The following is a 17,280-nucleotide window of genomic DNA, read 5'->3' as shown; positions in this document are numbered from 1 at the left end:
TGTCCAGTTATTGAGAAATTAGATAGATGGCTTATAGGGTAGTTTCTTTTTCCAGAGAAATCCAATATCAATAATGAAAAATTAAATAATAATAAAATTTTTCATTAAATAATGAAAAATTTTTTCATTATTTAAATAATGAAAAAATAATGAAAAAATTTTAATAATGAAAAATAATGAAATTATTTTTAAATAATGAAAAAAATTTTTAAGTCTCTTATGTCATAGCTAAATGTGTAACAAGACAGATTCCAAAATTTTATTCTCCAATGGGTGCTTCTAACTTTTGAACAGTAATTAATCTAGACTTTCAAGGTTCCAACAAACACTTTGAAATGAATATGAATATAATCTGTGAGAGAAACAGAGCTGGGAGGCCAGAATTTAACATCCATAATGCTGTGGTTTAATATCCAACATTTGGTTTGTTTCAGCATTTTTTGAAAAATATTCGTCGAGTGACAGAGTGTTTTCTTTTTCTTTCATAATCTCCCCTATGTTCCCCTAATGTGCAAAAGAAAGAGAGAAAAAAAAACATGTCCATCATCTGAAGGGCTCCTAACATTTCATGGCACACTGATCTCAGCACATGAGATTATTGTCACTTCATTTCACTAAGTGTTTAGGAAAAAGCAATACTAAACTTTCAGGTGGAAACACCCAATAGAACATGGAGGCCTGTTTACTCATATGGCACTTTCCTTTTCTGAACTCATCTATTCTGAATAGCTATTTATCTACTAAGACGTTTATTTTTCATGTAAACTTACTGATTTATACTGGCAGTGCCTTTACTTAAAGATATGTTGCAGTTTCCACTGAAACTTTTTATTATTCAATCCTTGCTAGTTCAGGCATAAAAACTTCCCCCAGGCATAAGAAGTCTCATCTTTTCTACAAATATCATTGAACCACTTCTGAAATCCAAGAATGTCAAAGAGAAATTTTTCCTTACTCTTGAAACTTAAAACTAGGTTTTTGTTTTTTTAGAAAAATTGTGGACACCAATCTGTACTTTAAATAAAATATCTTTCCTACACAGAAAAAATGAATTTAAAAACTTGCCATTTCATCAAAATAAACCATCAGGGAAGCTTTACTGAGAAAGTTCCTCTAAATTAGGATTATAACCTAAAGTTTTGGAGAATCATAAGACTAATGAAACACTAGAACCCAAAGGGAATAAAGCAAAGAATGGTAATATTTTATGTTTACATAGCATTTTATAATTTACAGTACCACTTTCATACACGATCTCATTTGATCCATGTAACAATCCTGTAAAATGGGTATTATAATCTCTCCTCATAGATTAAGAGAACAAGGCTCAGATATAGTAGGAGACAATTACCATCCCCAAATCTGAAAGCATCAGCGATTGAAATGGAAACCAGGTCTTCTGACTCCAAATTATTTTAAAATAAAGATTAAGAAACATACAAATTACACCATGGTTTCTCATCTGTCAAGGCTATAACATCTTTGAACAAAAATACTTGTCAGCCTCCATCTAATATAGCAAGTGAGTGAATCCCCTGCCCTTTACCCAAAACCACAACCAACCTACTTATGGTGCACTGTTCTCTCATCAATAAATATTTGTATACCTATTATGTTCCAAACATTATGCTAGGCATAAGACAAGGTTTCTACCCTCAAGTCACAAACTATTTTGCCATTAATATTTTAATAATAATAAAGCATATTGCCATTAATGATTTATATTAGTAGGTCAATATAACATCAAAGAATATGGGTCAAAGAAGACTATGATTGGGGTGAATGTAAGTTTTGGAGAGCCTGAAGCTGATACAATTTTGAGGCCTCATTAAAAAAATCCTGAATACAAAATGAAGTATAAAGTGAGAACAGAAACCACAAAAAAATTATAAAAATAATTTAAATTTAAAAAGCTAGTAACACAAATATCGCAAAATAGAGAAATAACAATATTTTTATTAACTTCTTAATACTCTATAATCTTTCCTACATGTTTTAAGATTTTTGATCACATCATCATATGTTAATGATTTTGTAATACTGTCTATGGAAAATAACAGAATAATTAAGACTTTCTTTTAGTATGGTAAATGAAAAAATTTAACATTAATAGTTTAGAAGTTTCTTTTAGCTTCATAATTCACTATTCATTATTGGTAAATCATAGGAAAATAAAATATTCATTATTGGTAAATCATGCAAAGTGGTAAAGATTGTTTTTAAATTTGAGCAAACTTCTATCTAAAATTTCTTTCATATTTAAGGTGCAGGATTTCAGGGCATTTCAAATTTTCTTGTAGAGTGACTAATCTTAAATTTTGATACCAAAAAAAAACCCTCATTACCCGCTTTTTCAACTACGTCTCTCATTGCAGCAGAATTATAAGGGCTTAAAAGCAGCATTCACAGTAGATCCTACAACATCATGTCTCAATCCTAGTAAGTCAAATGGCATGGTAGAATATTCCCGGAAGCTATTCCTACATCGACATGGCTAAGCAAAAACAACTATACATAGCAATGACTGTGGACCACATAAACAATCCCACTTAACCAGAACTAAATGTGTTCCCAACTCAACTCCTCTAGGCTGAGAAAAATGCCAGTGGCCATTACAATGCTTTTCAACATAAGAAGTCAGACAGAGGGGAAGGCAGAATGGAAAAAGAGAATAGTTATAACTGAATGTAGCAAAGGCATTTAATAATTTTGGCCAATTTGTGGACACATTGATGGAATGAATCCAGGCCTTTGGAAAGTGAGGAGTCCAAAAGCCTAAACTTGATAAGCTTCATTTTAAATTTGCCTCTGAATAATTAAGGATCTAATGAATTGTATAAAGTAGTAACAGTAGTAGCAGCAGCAACAACAGTTAGCAACGGTAAATCTCTCACACTTATTGATGAAAAATAAAACCTAACACTAAGAGCTTATTATTATGCCAAGCCCTCTGCTACATACTTTACGTAAATTATGTAATTATTTTTTAAAAATATTAATTAGTTTCAAGTATACGATACATTGGTTAGACATCTATATAGTTAGTGAAATGATCCCAATTGCTTCCTTCCTCCCAACCCTCCACCTAGCCAATGTTATTAATGCTAATTGCATTCCCTATGCCGTGCTCCCCATCCCCATGACTATCCATCAGCTACTAATTTGTACTTCTTTAACCCTTCACCCCATTCTCCCAGCCCCCCCAAATCCCCTCCTCTCTGTCCGTCACCAAATTGTCCACTAAATTTGTGAGCCTGTTTTTGATTAGTTTGTTCCTTTTATTCCTTAAATTCCGCATATAAGTGAAATCATATAGTGTTTATCTTTCTCTGACTTAAATACCTTCTAGGTCCATCAAAGCAATATCTTTTTCCATCCCCTTCCTTTTCATATGTAAGAGTCTTGTTTTCTTATCCTTTCAGCCACTGTATCTTTTGGTTGGAGCACTTAATTCTTTTCCATTTAAGGTACTTATTGATAGGAATGTAGTTGTTACCATTCTTTATTCCTGTTTTTGATACATGTTTTTTCTTCTTAAAGAAATCCCTCCAACATTTCCTGTAATACTGGCTTAGTGGTGATAAATAGTGGTGATAAATTCCTTTAGCTTATTTTTGTCTGGGAAGCTCTTTATCTGTCCTTCAACTCTAAATGATAGCTTTGGTGGATAAATTATTCGTGGTTGTAGATCCTGGGTCTTCATCCTGTCAAATATTTTTTGCCAAACCCTTCTGTCCTGCATAGTTTCTTTTGAGAAATCAGCTGCCAGTCTTATGGGTGTTCCCTTATAAGTAATTATTTCTTTTTCTCTTGCTACTTTTAATATTCTTTCTTTATATTTAATCTTTGGCATTTTAATTATTATGTGTCTTGGTGTGGGCCTCTTTGGATCCTTGTGTTTTGGAATTCTCTGAGCTTCCTGGGGTTGTATGTCCATTTCCTTCACCAGGTTAGGGAAGTTTTCCATCATTATTTCTTCAAATAGCTGTTCAACATCTTGATTTTCTTCTGTTACACCAATCAGATGAATATTTGGAGCCTTAAAAATGTCCCATATCCTCCTTAAATTATTTTTATAGTCTTGGCATCTTTTTTCTTGCCATTCTGACTGAGTGTCCTGATTGGCTTTCCTGTCCTCTAGATAGGGCATTGGATCCTCTTCTTTATTCACTTTGTTTATTCCGTTGTTTATTCCATCTAATATACTTCTCATCTCAGATAGTGTTCTCCATTTCAGACTGGTTCCCTTTTATAATTTCCATTTCCATTTTTATCTCTTTGTTGGAGTTCTCTACACTTCCCAAAAGTTCATTGAGCATCTTTATAACCAGTGTTTTGAACTCTGCATCTGTTAGATTACTTGAATCTATTATATCTGGATCTCTGTTCTGTTCTGTCATATGGTTTCTGTTTCTTTGTCTTCCCATTTTGGCTGCCTTTCTGTGTCTGTTTCTATGTACTAAGTACAGCTCCTAAGTCTCCCGGTCTTATTAGTGTGGATTTGTGAACTAGGTGTCCAGTGGCACAGTCCTGAGAAGGGTTCAGCTGCAGGCCAAATTTTGCCCAAGCCTCTACCCCTCCTCCAGGGCCATCTGTTAAGATTCAGCCAGCAATCCACAGATAATGTGCTTATAGTTGCCTCAAAAGGCCACACTAGAAACGGAGGATAGCTGCCTCCACAACTGTGAGTCTCAGCAAGGAGCACCAGACTATGGCCTGGGTGGGGCCCGAGTTAGGGGAGGTGGGGTTTCAAGGAATCCTCTGGGAAGAGCAACCTCTGTTATCCAGTTTGATGACATCACAGCTATGGCGGCACTGTATCTGGTGCACTGGTAAGGGGGACAATTCAACAGGGAACAATGGATATCGCCAACACTTCTGTACCGAGTGAATCTCGTCTCGGCCCTCACTCTGACAATGTCTCCCTGTAAGTCCCTGGTGCCCCCGCACACAGCCGAACAGGCACTGGTGCTCAGAACGAGCAGGTCCGTCACCGCAAAAATCTGCTCGCAGTGGCGGCCCCTTTAAGAGGCTTCTGCCATTGCTACTGCTGCAGCCTCCATCTCATTCAGCTGCTGTAGACTGGGCAGCGCCGCGTCCTCATCCCATCCTACCTTCTGCAGTTGCGAGGTGCTTTCTTGAATTTCTCCCTAGTTGTATGGCTTGTTCTTCTAGATCCCAGGCAATTTTTCCTTGCTGCTGCTCCTTGTTTCCATCATACCTTTGATTTGGTCGCCAGAGGGATGAACAGAATCTCTATCATCTACGCCATTTTTTTCTCCTAATTAATTTTTATTTTAATGTATCAGTGTTATTTTGTTACCATTTATTTACTTGTATAAAAGCTTTATATAGTCCTTGGTTTACAAAACAATCCTACAAAATTATATGTTATTACTACTCTATAGTTAAGGAAATTGACTCGGAGAAGTCACATAACAGAGCTGAGGTTCAAACCTCAGTGTAGCTAATGTTCCTCCCGATAAATAGGAATTCAGAAGAGGAAGAGTTCATTCCAGACTAGAGATTTTAAAAAGGCTTAACAGAGCAGTACATTAAGCTGGATAGTAGGGAATGAGTAGGAATAAATAGGAAGAAGACACTCTCCATGTGGGGTGGATGGACCATGATAATTAAAAAGAAATGGCAATGAACAAGAATCATTCAGAAGATGGTGATGAAACAATTCTACAGAGCCAAAAACAATACTCTAAATCTTGTGATTCCCCAATAAAAAGTGAATTAATTAAAGTTTTATGATCAATTTTCTCCTTATAGCTATAATCTTGTAAAAGAAAAGGAAAATGCAACATCTCTCTAGAATCCAACTCCTCTATGATAGATGTGGATGCATCAAATGCCTCATCTATGTAATCTGGCAACCCAAATCCAATGAGCTCTCTCCTAAAGGCAAGACAGCAGTTTCCACTAGAAACTAAAGCTTTACAATCAAGCACATCACATCATTATTCCACTATAGGTGAGGTACAGAAAAGGGTAAGCAATAAGGCTTAAAACTGAAGTCTCTAAACCCCAGCTAAATTTTCTTCCTCAAGGTTCCATTAAAAGTAGCTTTAAAAAAAATGTGCGCTAAAAGGTGCTGCTCACACATAAGAATAGAAACGAACAATTTTTACAGATTTTATTTACACGCAGAAAGTGTACTTGACAAGAGCACAGAAAGTAAAATCTGTGAGCTGAAAAGAACAAACCACAAAAATATACTCCTCCTCAAAAAGGTGACCGACTCTGAACTCACTCTAGGTTGTAATTTGCAAACAGCATGTGGGATATTAGCCACAGGGTACCAGTAGGAGAAAATATTTGTTCTGGCTTCTGTGAAGTCCAAATCCCTCATCCAATGTTATGAAACATCCTTTTAGGCCTCTTTTCTCAGCACTATTGCCTAAGTTAAAGAAAAGGAGAGAGCACAAGGGAAAAAAAGAGACCTGCTATAAATGGACACTGGAGGTAGATGGAAGAATTCCTGCATAATTTCATCTCAGCATTTCATTGTTTTTCATGTGGCTTAACTCTGCAACCCCCTGGAGCTGTACTAACATGAAGAAACACTGAAAATTTAGAGATTTAAGCCTCTCTAAAACTGCATGCATACTTTGTTTTCCACTTAAATCAAAGTCTTCACTCTCTGACCTACCTACAGAGTAATTTAAATTGGAAATGTATAGAGAATATGACCAGATGTTTGACACTATCAGTTATCGTCTCACAGAAAAGTCAGAATTATTAATAACAGAATTATTAATAACAGAATTAGTGGAAAGAATAAGAGAACAATAAAATAATAGTTTTGTATACTACTCCTGAACTCTACATGTAGTTAGCACCTATCGCAGGAGACATTCATTCTAAGCATGTTTTCCCGGGAAACAAGAATCCTGGGATCTAGAGCAGCCTTCTCTATCTGAGGTCCATAAATGATCTTCTGAGGGTTTGTGAACCTCCCAAAATAGTATAAAATGTTTCATATATGTACATAAAAGTACTTTTTGGAGGAAAGGATCAAGAGCTTTCATCATTTCCTGTAAGGAGTTCATAACATAAATTACTTCACTGATGTACATGGTTTCACAAGGTATGAAACCATGCCTGGTAAATTAAAGATATTTAACTATTTGTTCATACTGAATCACTGCTCTAAAGATCCACAGGTAGGGTTCTAAATCCATTTTTTATTACCAAAGCACTTAAAAGCTAGACCAAATAAGGTCAGAATAAAAACTTTGTATCTGATACTAAGAAATGAGACTGAATTAAGAATACAAACCCAACCAAATAGCTATCCATTTTTTCTTCATAGTAAACAAACACAGGAACTCTTAAAACAGCAGATCTAGTAAGATTACAGCAGATTAAAAAAAGATGAACCTTCCCAACTCTTAGAGTAGAAGAGTTTCAAGCCAAGTTTATGTGGCTCTGAAACACTTCTAAACATTTAGAACAGGAAGAAATTTCTGTGAACCAGGTTTTCAAAACCTTCAAATGCACTTTTAATTAACAAATAAATTAATTCAAAAAATCAGTTAAAAATTCTCTTATATGTCCAGAAAATCAATTCTATGGATCTGAAACTCATACAGCTAAAGTGAGTTTTCAAACAAGGGGAAAGAAATGTGAATGTTTTGACAATAGCGTGAGAGAGGTGGTATTTAAATTACTTTCAAGTGTTTTGGATTAAAACCAATATGCCTTCCCCAAGGTCCAAAAATGAATAACATGCAAAGCTGGGAAATGAATCCGGAATGCCTAACACCCACAATGCCGTGCCCTTTCTTCAGCCAGAAAAGTATCTGAAAGGCTACAAACAATGGAGCATTCCTAAAATGCAGTGGGCGGTTCCTTCTCACAGTACAGGGACTGAGCCTTTCAGAGAACCAGCATTTCATCCCGTAAGAATGTGAATCTCAGATGCAGATTTCACCTGGAAAGCTCAAGACTACCTTTATATTTTACCTCTGAATGTCTTCACCTGTATCTGTTACTAGCAGAGTAAGCAGCTGCTGCTTCAGATGCCTGTCTAGTGTGGAAGAGCTATAATATCCTAAATTTCAAGTTGCCGTACCTTGAATGACAGATGGTTGCTTCTCAGATAAACTGATCCAAGGATAGTTGTAAAACTGGGTACGTCTTTAAAATCATATAGCCCTATCCTTAAAGCAGTGGTGCTTAGCAAGAATTTCACTACCCCTCCTGCCAAGCACATCAGGACCTCTATGGGGGTATACGTGCTCTGAAAAAACATAGCCAATATTTTAATTTTACTTTATATTTAAAAAGTGAAAACAAAAGCATTACCTTCATAATATGAACATTTAAAAAAAAGGCATGTGACTCATGTTAATCAAAAGGAAGAATGAGTTAAGTAAAGCTGAGATCTGTTTCCAGCATAGTAGTTTATTAGATACTCTTGAAAGGCCGTTGTGCTCCAGCAATGAGACCCTTCCTACGTCATATTTTTTAATGCATCTCTGGGCTCACAGAAAGTGGGGAATCTTTAAAAGAACAAACAAAACAGCTGTGGGCAGAAACCAGAAAGTAATAAGATGAGTAGGACGTGACTCTGAGTGGGGATACTGCACCCTTGGGCCAGTAAGAAGGCAGAGAAGCTAAATCTGAGATTGTCAAATAATGCCAGGGACTCGGAAAGAGGGAAAGCCAGCCCAGGTGGCTGCCGCCCAGTAGAAGCATACTCTGACAAAAGCATCGTTTGGTCAGGACCGGATTTGCACAGATTGAGATCAACCAAATATCGGTTTATGAGTAAAGGAGAAAAAAACAACACCATGAATAAGAGTCATTAAGAAATAACAAACATTAGATTTAGATTTGATTCCCAAGAATTTCAGATATCTGAAGAGTCAGATACACAATATAAAACAATTGTGCGTGAAATGTTTAAAAAAATAAAGGAGTAAAAAAAGAGCAAGCAAAAGAGACCGGATTATTTTTAAAAAGTAAAATTTTAGAAATGAATAATACAATTGGTTTAAAAAAAACTATGCATTGGTTAAATGACAGATTAGATACAGCTGGAAAAAAAAATAACTATCAAGCATATTATAGTTAATAACCCAGAACAGCACAAAAAGAGAAGAATATGAAATTATGACAGAAAGGTTAACAGTCTTGGAAAACAGAATGATTAAATAGATCTTAGCAGAGTCCCAGAAGAAAAGAATTAAGAAAATAGAGGCTAGGCAGCTTTTAAACTGATAATACCTGAGAATTCTCAGGAAAGATATAAACTGACAGATAGATAAACTACAACATGTGAACGAGTAAAATCATTAAAAAGAAATCCCGGACACACTGTAAGAACATTTCAGAATGCCAAAGACAAATAAAAGATCTTTAAAGTAACTGGAGAGAAGACAGGCAACCTAGGAAAGATTGATGAAATGACTGAGTTCCTGGACTTAACAACGGGAATGATAGAAACCAGAAAGCATCAGTGTTAGATAGCTCAGGCTCTAAGACAAAATAACTATCAATCTAAAATTATGTAATTAGTAAATCTATATTTCAAGAACAAGATTAAAACAAATATATTTTCAGATATAAATAAAAATGAATTCAACATCATGAGACCTACCCTAAAGAAAGTGACCTTGAACTACTCTAGTAGCTCCCTAACTGAACTGCCCTCTCTAGTCTTCTTGAATTATTAGATTAATACTTCTAAAATCATTTTGATCAGATCACTTCCCTGCATCAAACTGCCAAATGAATTTCCACAATTTACAGAATAAGGTCTAAATTTCTTAGCCTGGCATTGAAAGCTCTTTGCAATGGACAATCTGGCTCCTCAATTTCCTAGTTGTGACCTTGGGCTAGGTAATTAACATACCTGAGCTTCAGATTCAACAACTGAAAAATGAAACCTATAAAGACTGACTGCTGAGATCAATGAAGAAAGACCAGGTAAAGCTATCAGCACAGTCAGTGCCTGACATATAGCTAGTTTTCAATAAAAACAAACTGTTATCATTATAATAACTCACTGGTCCCAAAATATAACCTATGTATTCCCAACTCCACGCCTTTGCTCCTATTATTTCCTGGACTTTATTGGCTCTCAACACTTTTATTCTCCTAAATCTACACTTAGCATAAATCAAAATTATTGCTAAGTCCACTCTTTCTTGCGATTCTCTAGCAGGCTAGCCCAGAGCAAATGCTCTCACTTCTAAAGACATAAAATATTTACCCAAAATGCTACTGTTAGTTAACGATCTAAATTGTATATTCCTTCTCGTACAGGGATGCTCTTGTCTTACATTTCTCTGTTTTCGCTCGTGGAAAGCTTTACTGCCGTGAAAATGGAGATTGCCAAATTGAGATTAGCTGATAAAGTTTCAGCACTCTGACTGACATACATACTATAGAGGAAAATCAGCCAAAAAACAAAAGGGAGGAGGCAGCTGTTTAGGAGTTTAGGATTTGCTGCATTCTTTGTTTTATCATCCTCCAGACAGCTGCACTTCATTCTAAAGACATTAAATATTTTCCTTAGAGAAAGATATCCAACAAGGAAGTCTGTGGCAGGCAGGAAGAAGGATACGGTGCATCAGCTGACACTCTACTTCAGGAAACATCTTTCAGAGTCTACTTTCCAAGGAAGTCAATTTTATCTGGTATTCTCACCCAAGACAAAGAGAACAGGCCCTCTAGGAGTTGCCCAGCTGGCACAAAGCAGGTGTTCAATAAATGCTGGCTGACTCTGAATAAACAGACCAAAGCCACTACTCACATTATTTTGTTTGTTCAAAAACAAAGGGTGGGGGGAGGCAGGTACTCTCATCAGCTCTTTCAGTTTTCCAGTTAATCATTAGCTGAGAATGCCACAGCTGGCTTCCCCACCCAAAAGCCAATGACAGTAAATCTCTCAAATGAAGCACTAAGAATGTATGATCGAACAACTAAACTTTCCGGTCAGCTCCTCCTTCACCCTCTGTGGCTGACAATTATGAAGATAGAAAAGGGCGCAATCCACATGCTATCACATTAAACTACACAAACTAAGTTTTCCCATTTAAAAAGAAAATCCTTCCTATTGTCAAATTTAAAATTCCATTATTTATTTATTGGAGGCCAAAACAAAATGCAATTTTTTCCATTAAAAATAATTTCATTAAAGAAAACTTGGAAAAAAGAATCAGCCAGGAACACAGAGAAAAGTAGAAAACAATCAGCCATAAAATGTACCACTCAAAACAGCACCTATTAACATTTGGGTTCATTTTTTTTCCAGGTTTTTCCTCCCCTAAGCATTAGACGTTTTGTGTAATTGTAACCATGTGACATATACTAATCATACCTGCAGCTTGTGAGCATTTCTCCAAGTTTTTCTTCTTCATAACCTTGTATAACTACATAGAGTAGATGATAGAAACAAGATTTTTAAATTAAACCAAGTCAAGAAATACTTGCCATTCTCTTTCTTCCACTATAGTAAAAACTCAGAATTTCCCAAAGCTCCTGGGGCCTCTGGAACTAAGATAATATACATAAAAAATGCCTAGATGCATAGGCAGTTTTTAAGAAATGTTAATTGACTTTAAAGTGACAACCAGAATATTTACTATAATCATCTCTGGAACGATACAAATGAAATTAAATTCAGCCTCTGTTCCAAACAAATTTTTAATATCATTAAGAAGATAAAATGCATTTTCACCCAACAACTAAAGCCCGACATAATCCAGCATACACTCATTCTGGCTCTCCAAGGGCTTGGGATGCTTTATTCATTTTGTACTCCTAGCATGAAGAAGTGCCTGGCACATTATAGATATTCCATAAATATATGTTGCACTGAACTGAACTATAGATTAAGAGCAATGCTAATTTAGAGAGAAGAAAGATTACTGTGAGCTGAGGTTAAGTTAGGCAAAGCAGACAGTATGGATATGACAGAATTTGTTATGGAAATGATGTGTAGAAAGGCTGAACCACAGAAGCCTTGGGATACTCTGAAATGAAAACATGTTTGCATAGTTCTAATTTATTAAAAAGTTTGATGTTCCTATACCACCAGCACTGAAATCTCTGCTATACATATTAACCACTCATGGGAAATATATAACACATAAGAGATACTACTTAAAATCAAAGAAACACACCAACACAAAATACTACAGCATTCCTTGACATCAGAAACAAATACTAATTCTCAGGGAGCTTTCTCTATGTCATGGCAAGTAGCCGAGGCAGTAAATTAAGGCTTTAGATCTCAATATAGCTTTCCATAGTGGATACTGTCCTTGCTAAACTAGGTGTAAAAGAATGTGCTTACCAAAACTTACTTTCCAGATCTCTTTATACTCCAGTGAAGCTATTTGCATATACTGTTAGCATTCAGAAGGCAAATACAGAAGATTTGAAATCTGCATTCAGCCTTAACAGCATCACATTCACACCACCTTAAAAAAGAGAATCCAACTTCATGACTAGGGTATTATTCAGCAGACTCCATACATCCTAACTTCATTCACACACATATTTTCCTTTCTTTTACCCCACTTGTGCTTTGAAAAAATTCAAAGAATGTATGAAGAAAAAATTTGCTAATACATCTCTAACAGCTGCTAGTTGGATGTACTAAATCCATAGCTTCTTCAATTACATTATGTGGCCATCTCAAAAATACAAGTAATACGAAAATACAAAAATAATACAAATTTGGTTTCCTTCAAAAGAACTGAATTAAGCCTAGCCTACTGGGCTGCCTTAAGAGCTTAGGGGTTGGGTGTATGATTATTTTGTCTGGATGTAATTCTGCAATTTCTTGTGATTAAGTATCTCCCTCGCCTGAAGCACTCAAGAACAAATGCCTATCAACAAGTCATCTGGGAATGAACAGCTGATTTGAAGTACTGCATGCTTCGGGGCAGGTGTTCCTTGTTTTGCTGAAAATACACAAACAGTCTGATCATGATTACATCTGTCAGATAATTTAAAAGAAAATAAAAAATAGGTCATTTAAAAAAATGTTTCAAGAGTCCAAACAAATGCAAAAGAAAACTGAGAATTTTTCTTTTTCAAAAATGTCCCCGCTTCAGCACATTATCTTATCCCAAGAATACAAACTGTTACTGTTTTAGTTCTAATGAAGCACTTCTTTCTAGGACATCAAAGATTTGGAAGCCCAACAGTAACTACTACATAATCATTCAAAAAAGACATGTGGCATAACATCTACAAAGCTGAATTGCACCTGTCACCAACTTAACAAAAGAATGTTATATACAAACCGCACGGCTTTCAACATTTGATAACTCAGTTAAACTAATCTGTAATAAGAACAACACTGTCAAATGGAATAATAAAGTAACCCAAACTTGGATTAACACAAATGGTTGAAGATTCCAAATTACTTCTGTTTCTTCATCCAGAAAATGGGAAAAATAATAGTAACAACCTCTTAGAGTGCTTATCAGTATCAAATGAATACATGTCAAATTCTTACAAAAGAGCCTGGTAAAGGGTAACTAATAAAGAATGTATTATACTGGAAACCAAAATTTTTAAAATGCGAATACTGAAAAACAATAGCAATTTTAAAAAGTAATCATAAAAATAAAAAAGACACAGCTATCATGACCTGTGGAAGAATAGTTTTCAAGTTGTTACAGTATATTTACAGCATAAACTAATGGAAAAAGAGCCTCCCTACTAAAAAGATAGCTACATCATTCAAGGTGGATTAATAAATTCTACTACCTTGATTCTTTGTCATTGGTCTTATTTTGCAAAGTTTGATTCTTCCTCCTATTCTCTACAGGTAAATCTCAGCTCTTAATATCAAGAAAGCCACCAAATGAGCCCCTCCAGAATACAAAATAAAAGGTCAAGGTTATGTGAAGTCCTTAGAATCATCTAGATTTATTAACAAAGCATCAAGTTGAAACTCATTCCTGAGCTAAATTGTCAAATGTTTCTGCAATAAAAACTGCAAACTTTCATGTGAAAAGCCTTTATCAACAATAGAGAGTTGTTCCAGTCTCTGAATAGGACAGTGTCAGTGTGACCAACAAAGCTGGGAGCTGGACATTCCTGACACCCTTGTCCCCTGCCTGGCCTTTGACCACTTATATCACTCAACCACATGTTTTTGGAAATTACTCTCAGGCAAAGTATATGGACAACATCTATTGCCTGAAACTTATCCCTCATCACAGAGCACTGTTTCCACAGCTTTTATCCCAGACCCTCACTTTTTACTACAACCATTATGAACCCGTGAATGAGCATCAAACACAGGAGTGCTTTGTTTTCCTTGTCCTTCCAGCCCCACTCCCAGTCACTTCGTGTTTTAATTTGTATATTGTGGAAGACATCATGGGATGACAACAGCAAATAAGCCAAACAATGACCTAAAAACTGAAAGAAAAAAAAAGACCTCGTTTGGTTACCTGCAGATGGCCAACAGGGAAGGAAAAGTGTAGCGTAGTGTTTTAGGTCCACATGGGTTTGAGTTTTCACTACTTATCTGGAATGCAGTCTTGGAAAAGAGATTTGACTTAGGTCTTAGTTTTCTTATCTAAAAATGGATTAATAAACTCACTTCACAAAGTTGTTGTAAGGATTTAAATAAGATTATGATTTCAAAGTGCCCCATATACAATATGTGCTCACTAAACAGAAGCTTTTTCAGTCCTTCTGTCCAAATGTCGCGGTACACACGAATCTAATGAGAATTCCAGACAGTGGAAAAGACAAATCAAAACTCTCAAGTTTATCAGTGTATCCTTATCAAAAAAACCCAGATGCTATTTCAGGGTAAGAGTCTGCGGGGTCTCCTAAGCTGGGCTGGAGACCAAAAAAAAAAAGCATTTGATTGATATCTGTGCCATTTTATTTCCACGAAAGGAAATCTAAGTTTGCCCAGTTCAGTCTCTTTGTTTACAGTAAGGGACAAATGAACAGCAGAGCCCCAAAGTGTTGTGACCAAGAGCCAGACAGGCCTCAGAACTGTGCCGCGCTGGTCCTTTCGGAAGGCCGTTCACAGTCCACTTCGGGGCACTGTGCTCGTTACACAGTGTCTTCAAGCAAGTTGCCCATGCCGAAGCTGCCACTGTCTTTCCAGAAGGTGGTGCCTTCTGCCTGGGTCGAGCCCACCGCCCGCAGCGAACTGCCCAGGCCTCTCACGGGCCCCCGCACCCCGCGCCCAACTCGCTGGGATCCCGCCAGGAGGCCGGGATCCGACTCATCTTCCCGGGACGCCGGAGCCCGCCGCTTCTCTCGCTCCTCCTACTGAGCCCCCGGAGACGCCGGGGCCGGGACCGCTATTCCCGCCTATATGGGCTCCAGCCGCTTCGGCTCGCTCTGCTCTCATCACTCCCACACCCTACTCTCCGAAAGGTGGAAACTCGCAGACTCACCCCTGAAAAGCAACAGCAGGAAGAAGTCTGGCAGCCGGTCGCAGAGCCGGAGTCCCGGCCGCCGCCTCAGCGCCATGTCGAGGGGAGCTGGGGGACCGCGGGCGCAAGGCGCAGCCAAGATTCCTTGCGCGCATGCGTCCAGCCTGCTGGGACACTGCTACCCGCCTCTAGTTACCATAGCGACAACCTGGCCCGCCAGAGCCGTCACCATGGTGACAAAGGAAGCTGAAGGCAGGTTGCTATGGATGCAGGGATGCCCTGGACCTGGGCCCATGGGGTCTCTTTCAATTAATTCGGTGGGAGGAGGTAAAGAAGCGCGTTCAAGAGTGCGGTGGGGTAAATTTCCACAGCTAGAAAATGAATACGTCACTACAGATTACAGAAGGAACAACCAATTAAAATTTTAAAAAATGAAGTGTTTCTTGTTTTACAAATAAGGATGCAGCCCAGTTATCTTGGAAGCATTGTTGCTTGCGCCTCTTTTGAGGCCCTGATTCCAAATGTGACGGAAGGAAAAAGTAATGAAATCTCTATAAAACATAACAAACACATATTATGCAGTACATAAAAGTGATATATTTCTAAAAAGAAAAAGTTATTTCTATGGTAGATCAAAAGCATGATAGTATATCCAATAGTTTATACTGCAAAAACTCAAGGTACTTATTTTGCTCTGGTTTCTGAATGTTGAAATGGTAAGGCTAATGGTAAATGGGAAATGGGAAATGGTAAGTCTACAGAAGAAAAATGGAGCAGCATCTTATGAGAACAAGCGGACAAGATGAACAGAAGAATAAAATGTACTGGAAATTGGACCTAAAGATGCAGGTAGTTTTGACTGTCATTTAATACTGTGGAAAATTTTTGAAATGGCTTGTATTATATATAATATAGAAAGTACATCTCTAATGCTCCAGGAAATAAGAGCAAAAACAGAATTTTGAGTATAGTTATTAGTAAAATATGCCAATTTCCAACAACTATTTTTTTCACTGTAAATTCTTATTGCAACATTCTTTATAATAACAAAAATACAGCTACAGAATTAAATACTGGATTTGTTTTTCAGGACCTTTGGCCCTGGGCTACAGGACACAAGTATTTCTTTTAGGGTGGATATGGAAACTTAAAGATCCAGACCTTGAGCAGAAATTTAAAGCTTTGAACTTACCATTTTTATTCTCTCAAGTTCTTTGGTGCATTTATTTATTTATTTATATTAAAATTATTGGGGTGATATTGATTAATAAAATCAAATAAGTTTCAAGTGTACAATTCAACAATATATCATATATATTTATATACGTAGCATTGTGTGTTCACCACTTAAAGTTAGATTTTCTTTCATCATCAAATATTTGACCCCTTTTACTCCTACGTACCTCTCCCCACCCCACTTCCCTCTGGTAACCACAAATCCACTGTTCATGTCCATGAGTCTCTGTTTGTTTGTCATGTTTGTTTGTTGTTTTCAGTTTTATATCCTGCATAAGAGTGAAATTGTATGATTTTAAACTTCTTCTGTCTGGCTTATTTTACTTAGCATGATTATCTCAAGATTCATCCATGTCGTCACAAATGGCAGTATTTCATCTTTCCTTATGGCTGAGTAATATTCCATTGTATATATGTACCACATCTTATCTATCCAATCATTTATTGTAGGACACTTTGGTTGCTTCCATGTCCTGGCCACCATGAATAATGCTGCTATGAACATTGGGGTGCATATATCTTTATGGATATATGTCTTCAGGTTTTTTGGTTAAATACCTAGAAGAGGGATTGCTGGGTCATATGGTAATTCAATTTTTAGTTTTTTGAGGAATTTCCATACTGTTTTCCATAGTGGTTGTATCAATTTACATTCCCACCA

General features: G+C 36.7%; 1 protein-coding gene across 1 annotated transcript in view; it reads right to left on the bottom strand.

Moving 5' to 3' along the window:
* The window catches only part of JAM3 (junctional adhesion molecule 3), a 63,612-nt gene extending 47,997 nt beyond the window's left edge, over window positions 1–15,615 (bottom strand). Inside the window, 3 exon segments of the mRNA XM_039878873.1 lie at window positions 15,405–15,512; window positions 15,515–15,572; window positions 15,574–15,615. Coding sequence (XP_039734807.1) covers window positions 15,405–15,512; window positions 15,515–15,572; window positions 15,574–15,615 — 208 coding nt within the window.
* Window positions 15,616–17,280: the final 1,665 nt, after the last annotated feature.

Source organism: Pteropus medius, unplaced genomic scaffold, assembly GCF_902729225.1.
Source record: "Pteropus medius unplaced genomic scaffold, Ma_sr-lr_union100, whole genome shotgun sequence".
NCBI classification, from domain to species: Eukaryota; Metazoa; Chordata; class Mammalia; order Chiroptera; family Pteropodidae; genus Pteropus; species Pteropus medius.
The sequence above is the reverse complement of the archived record's forward strand: the minus strand, read 5'-3'. Positions and strand labels throughout refer to the sequence as shown.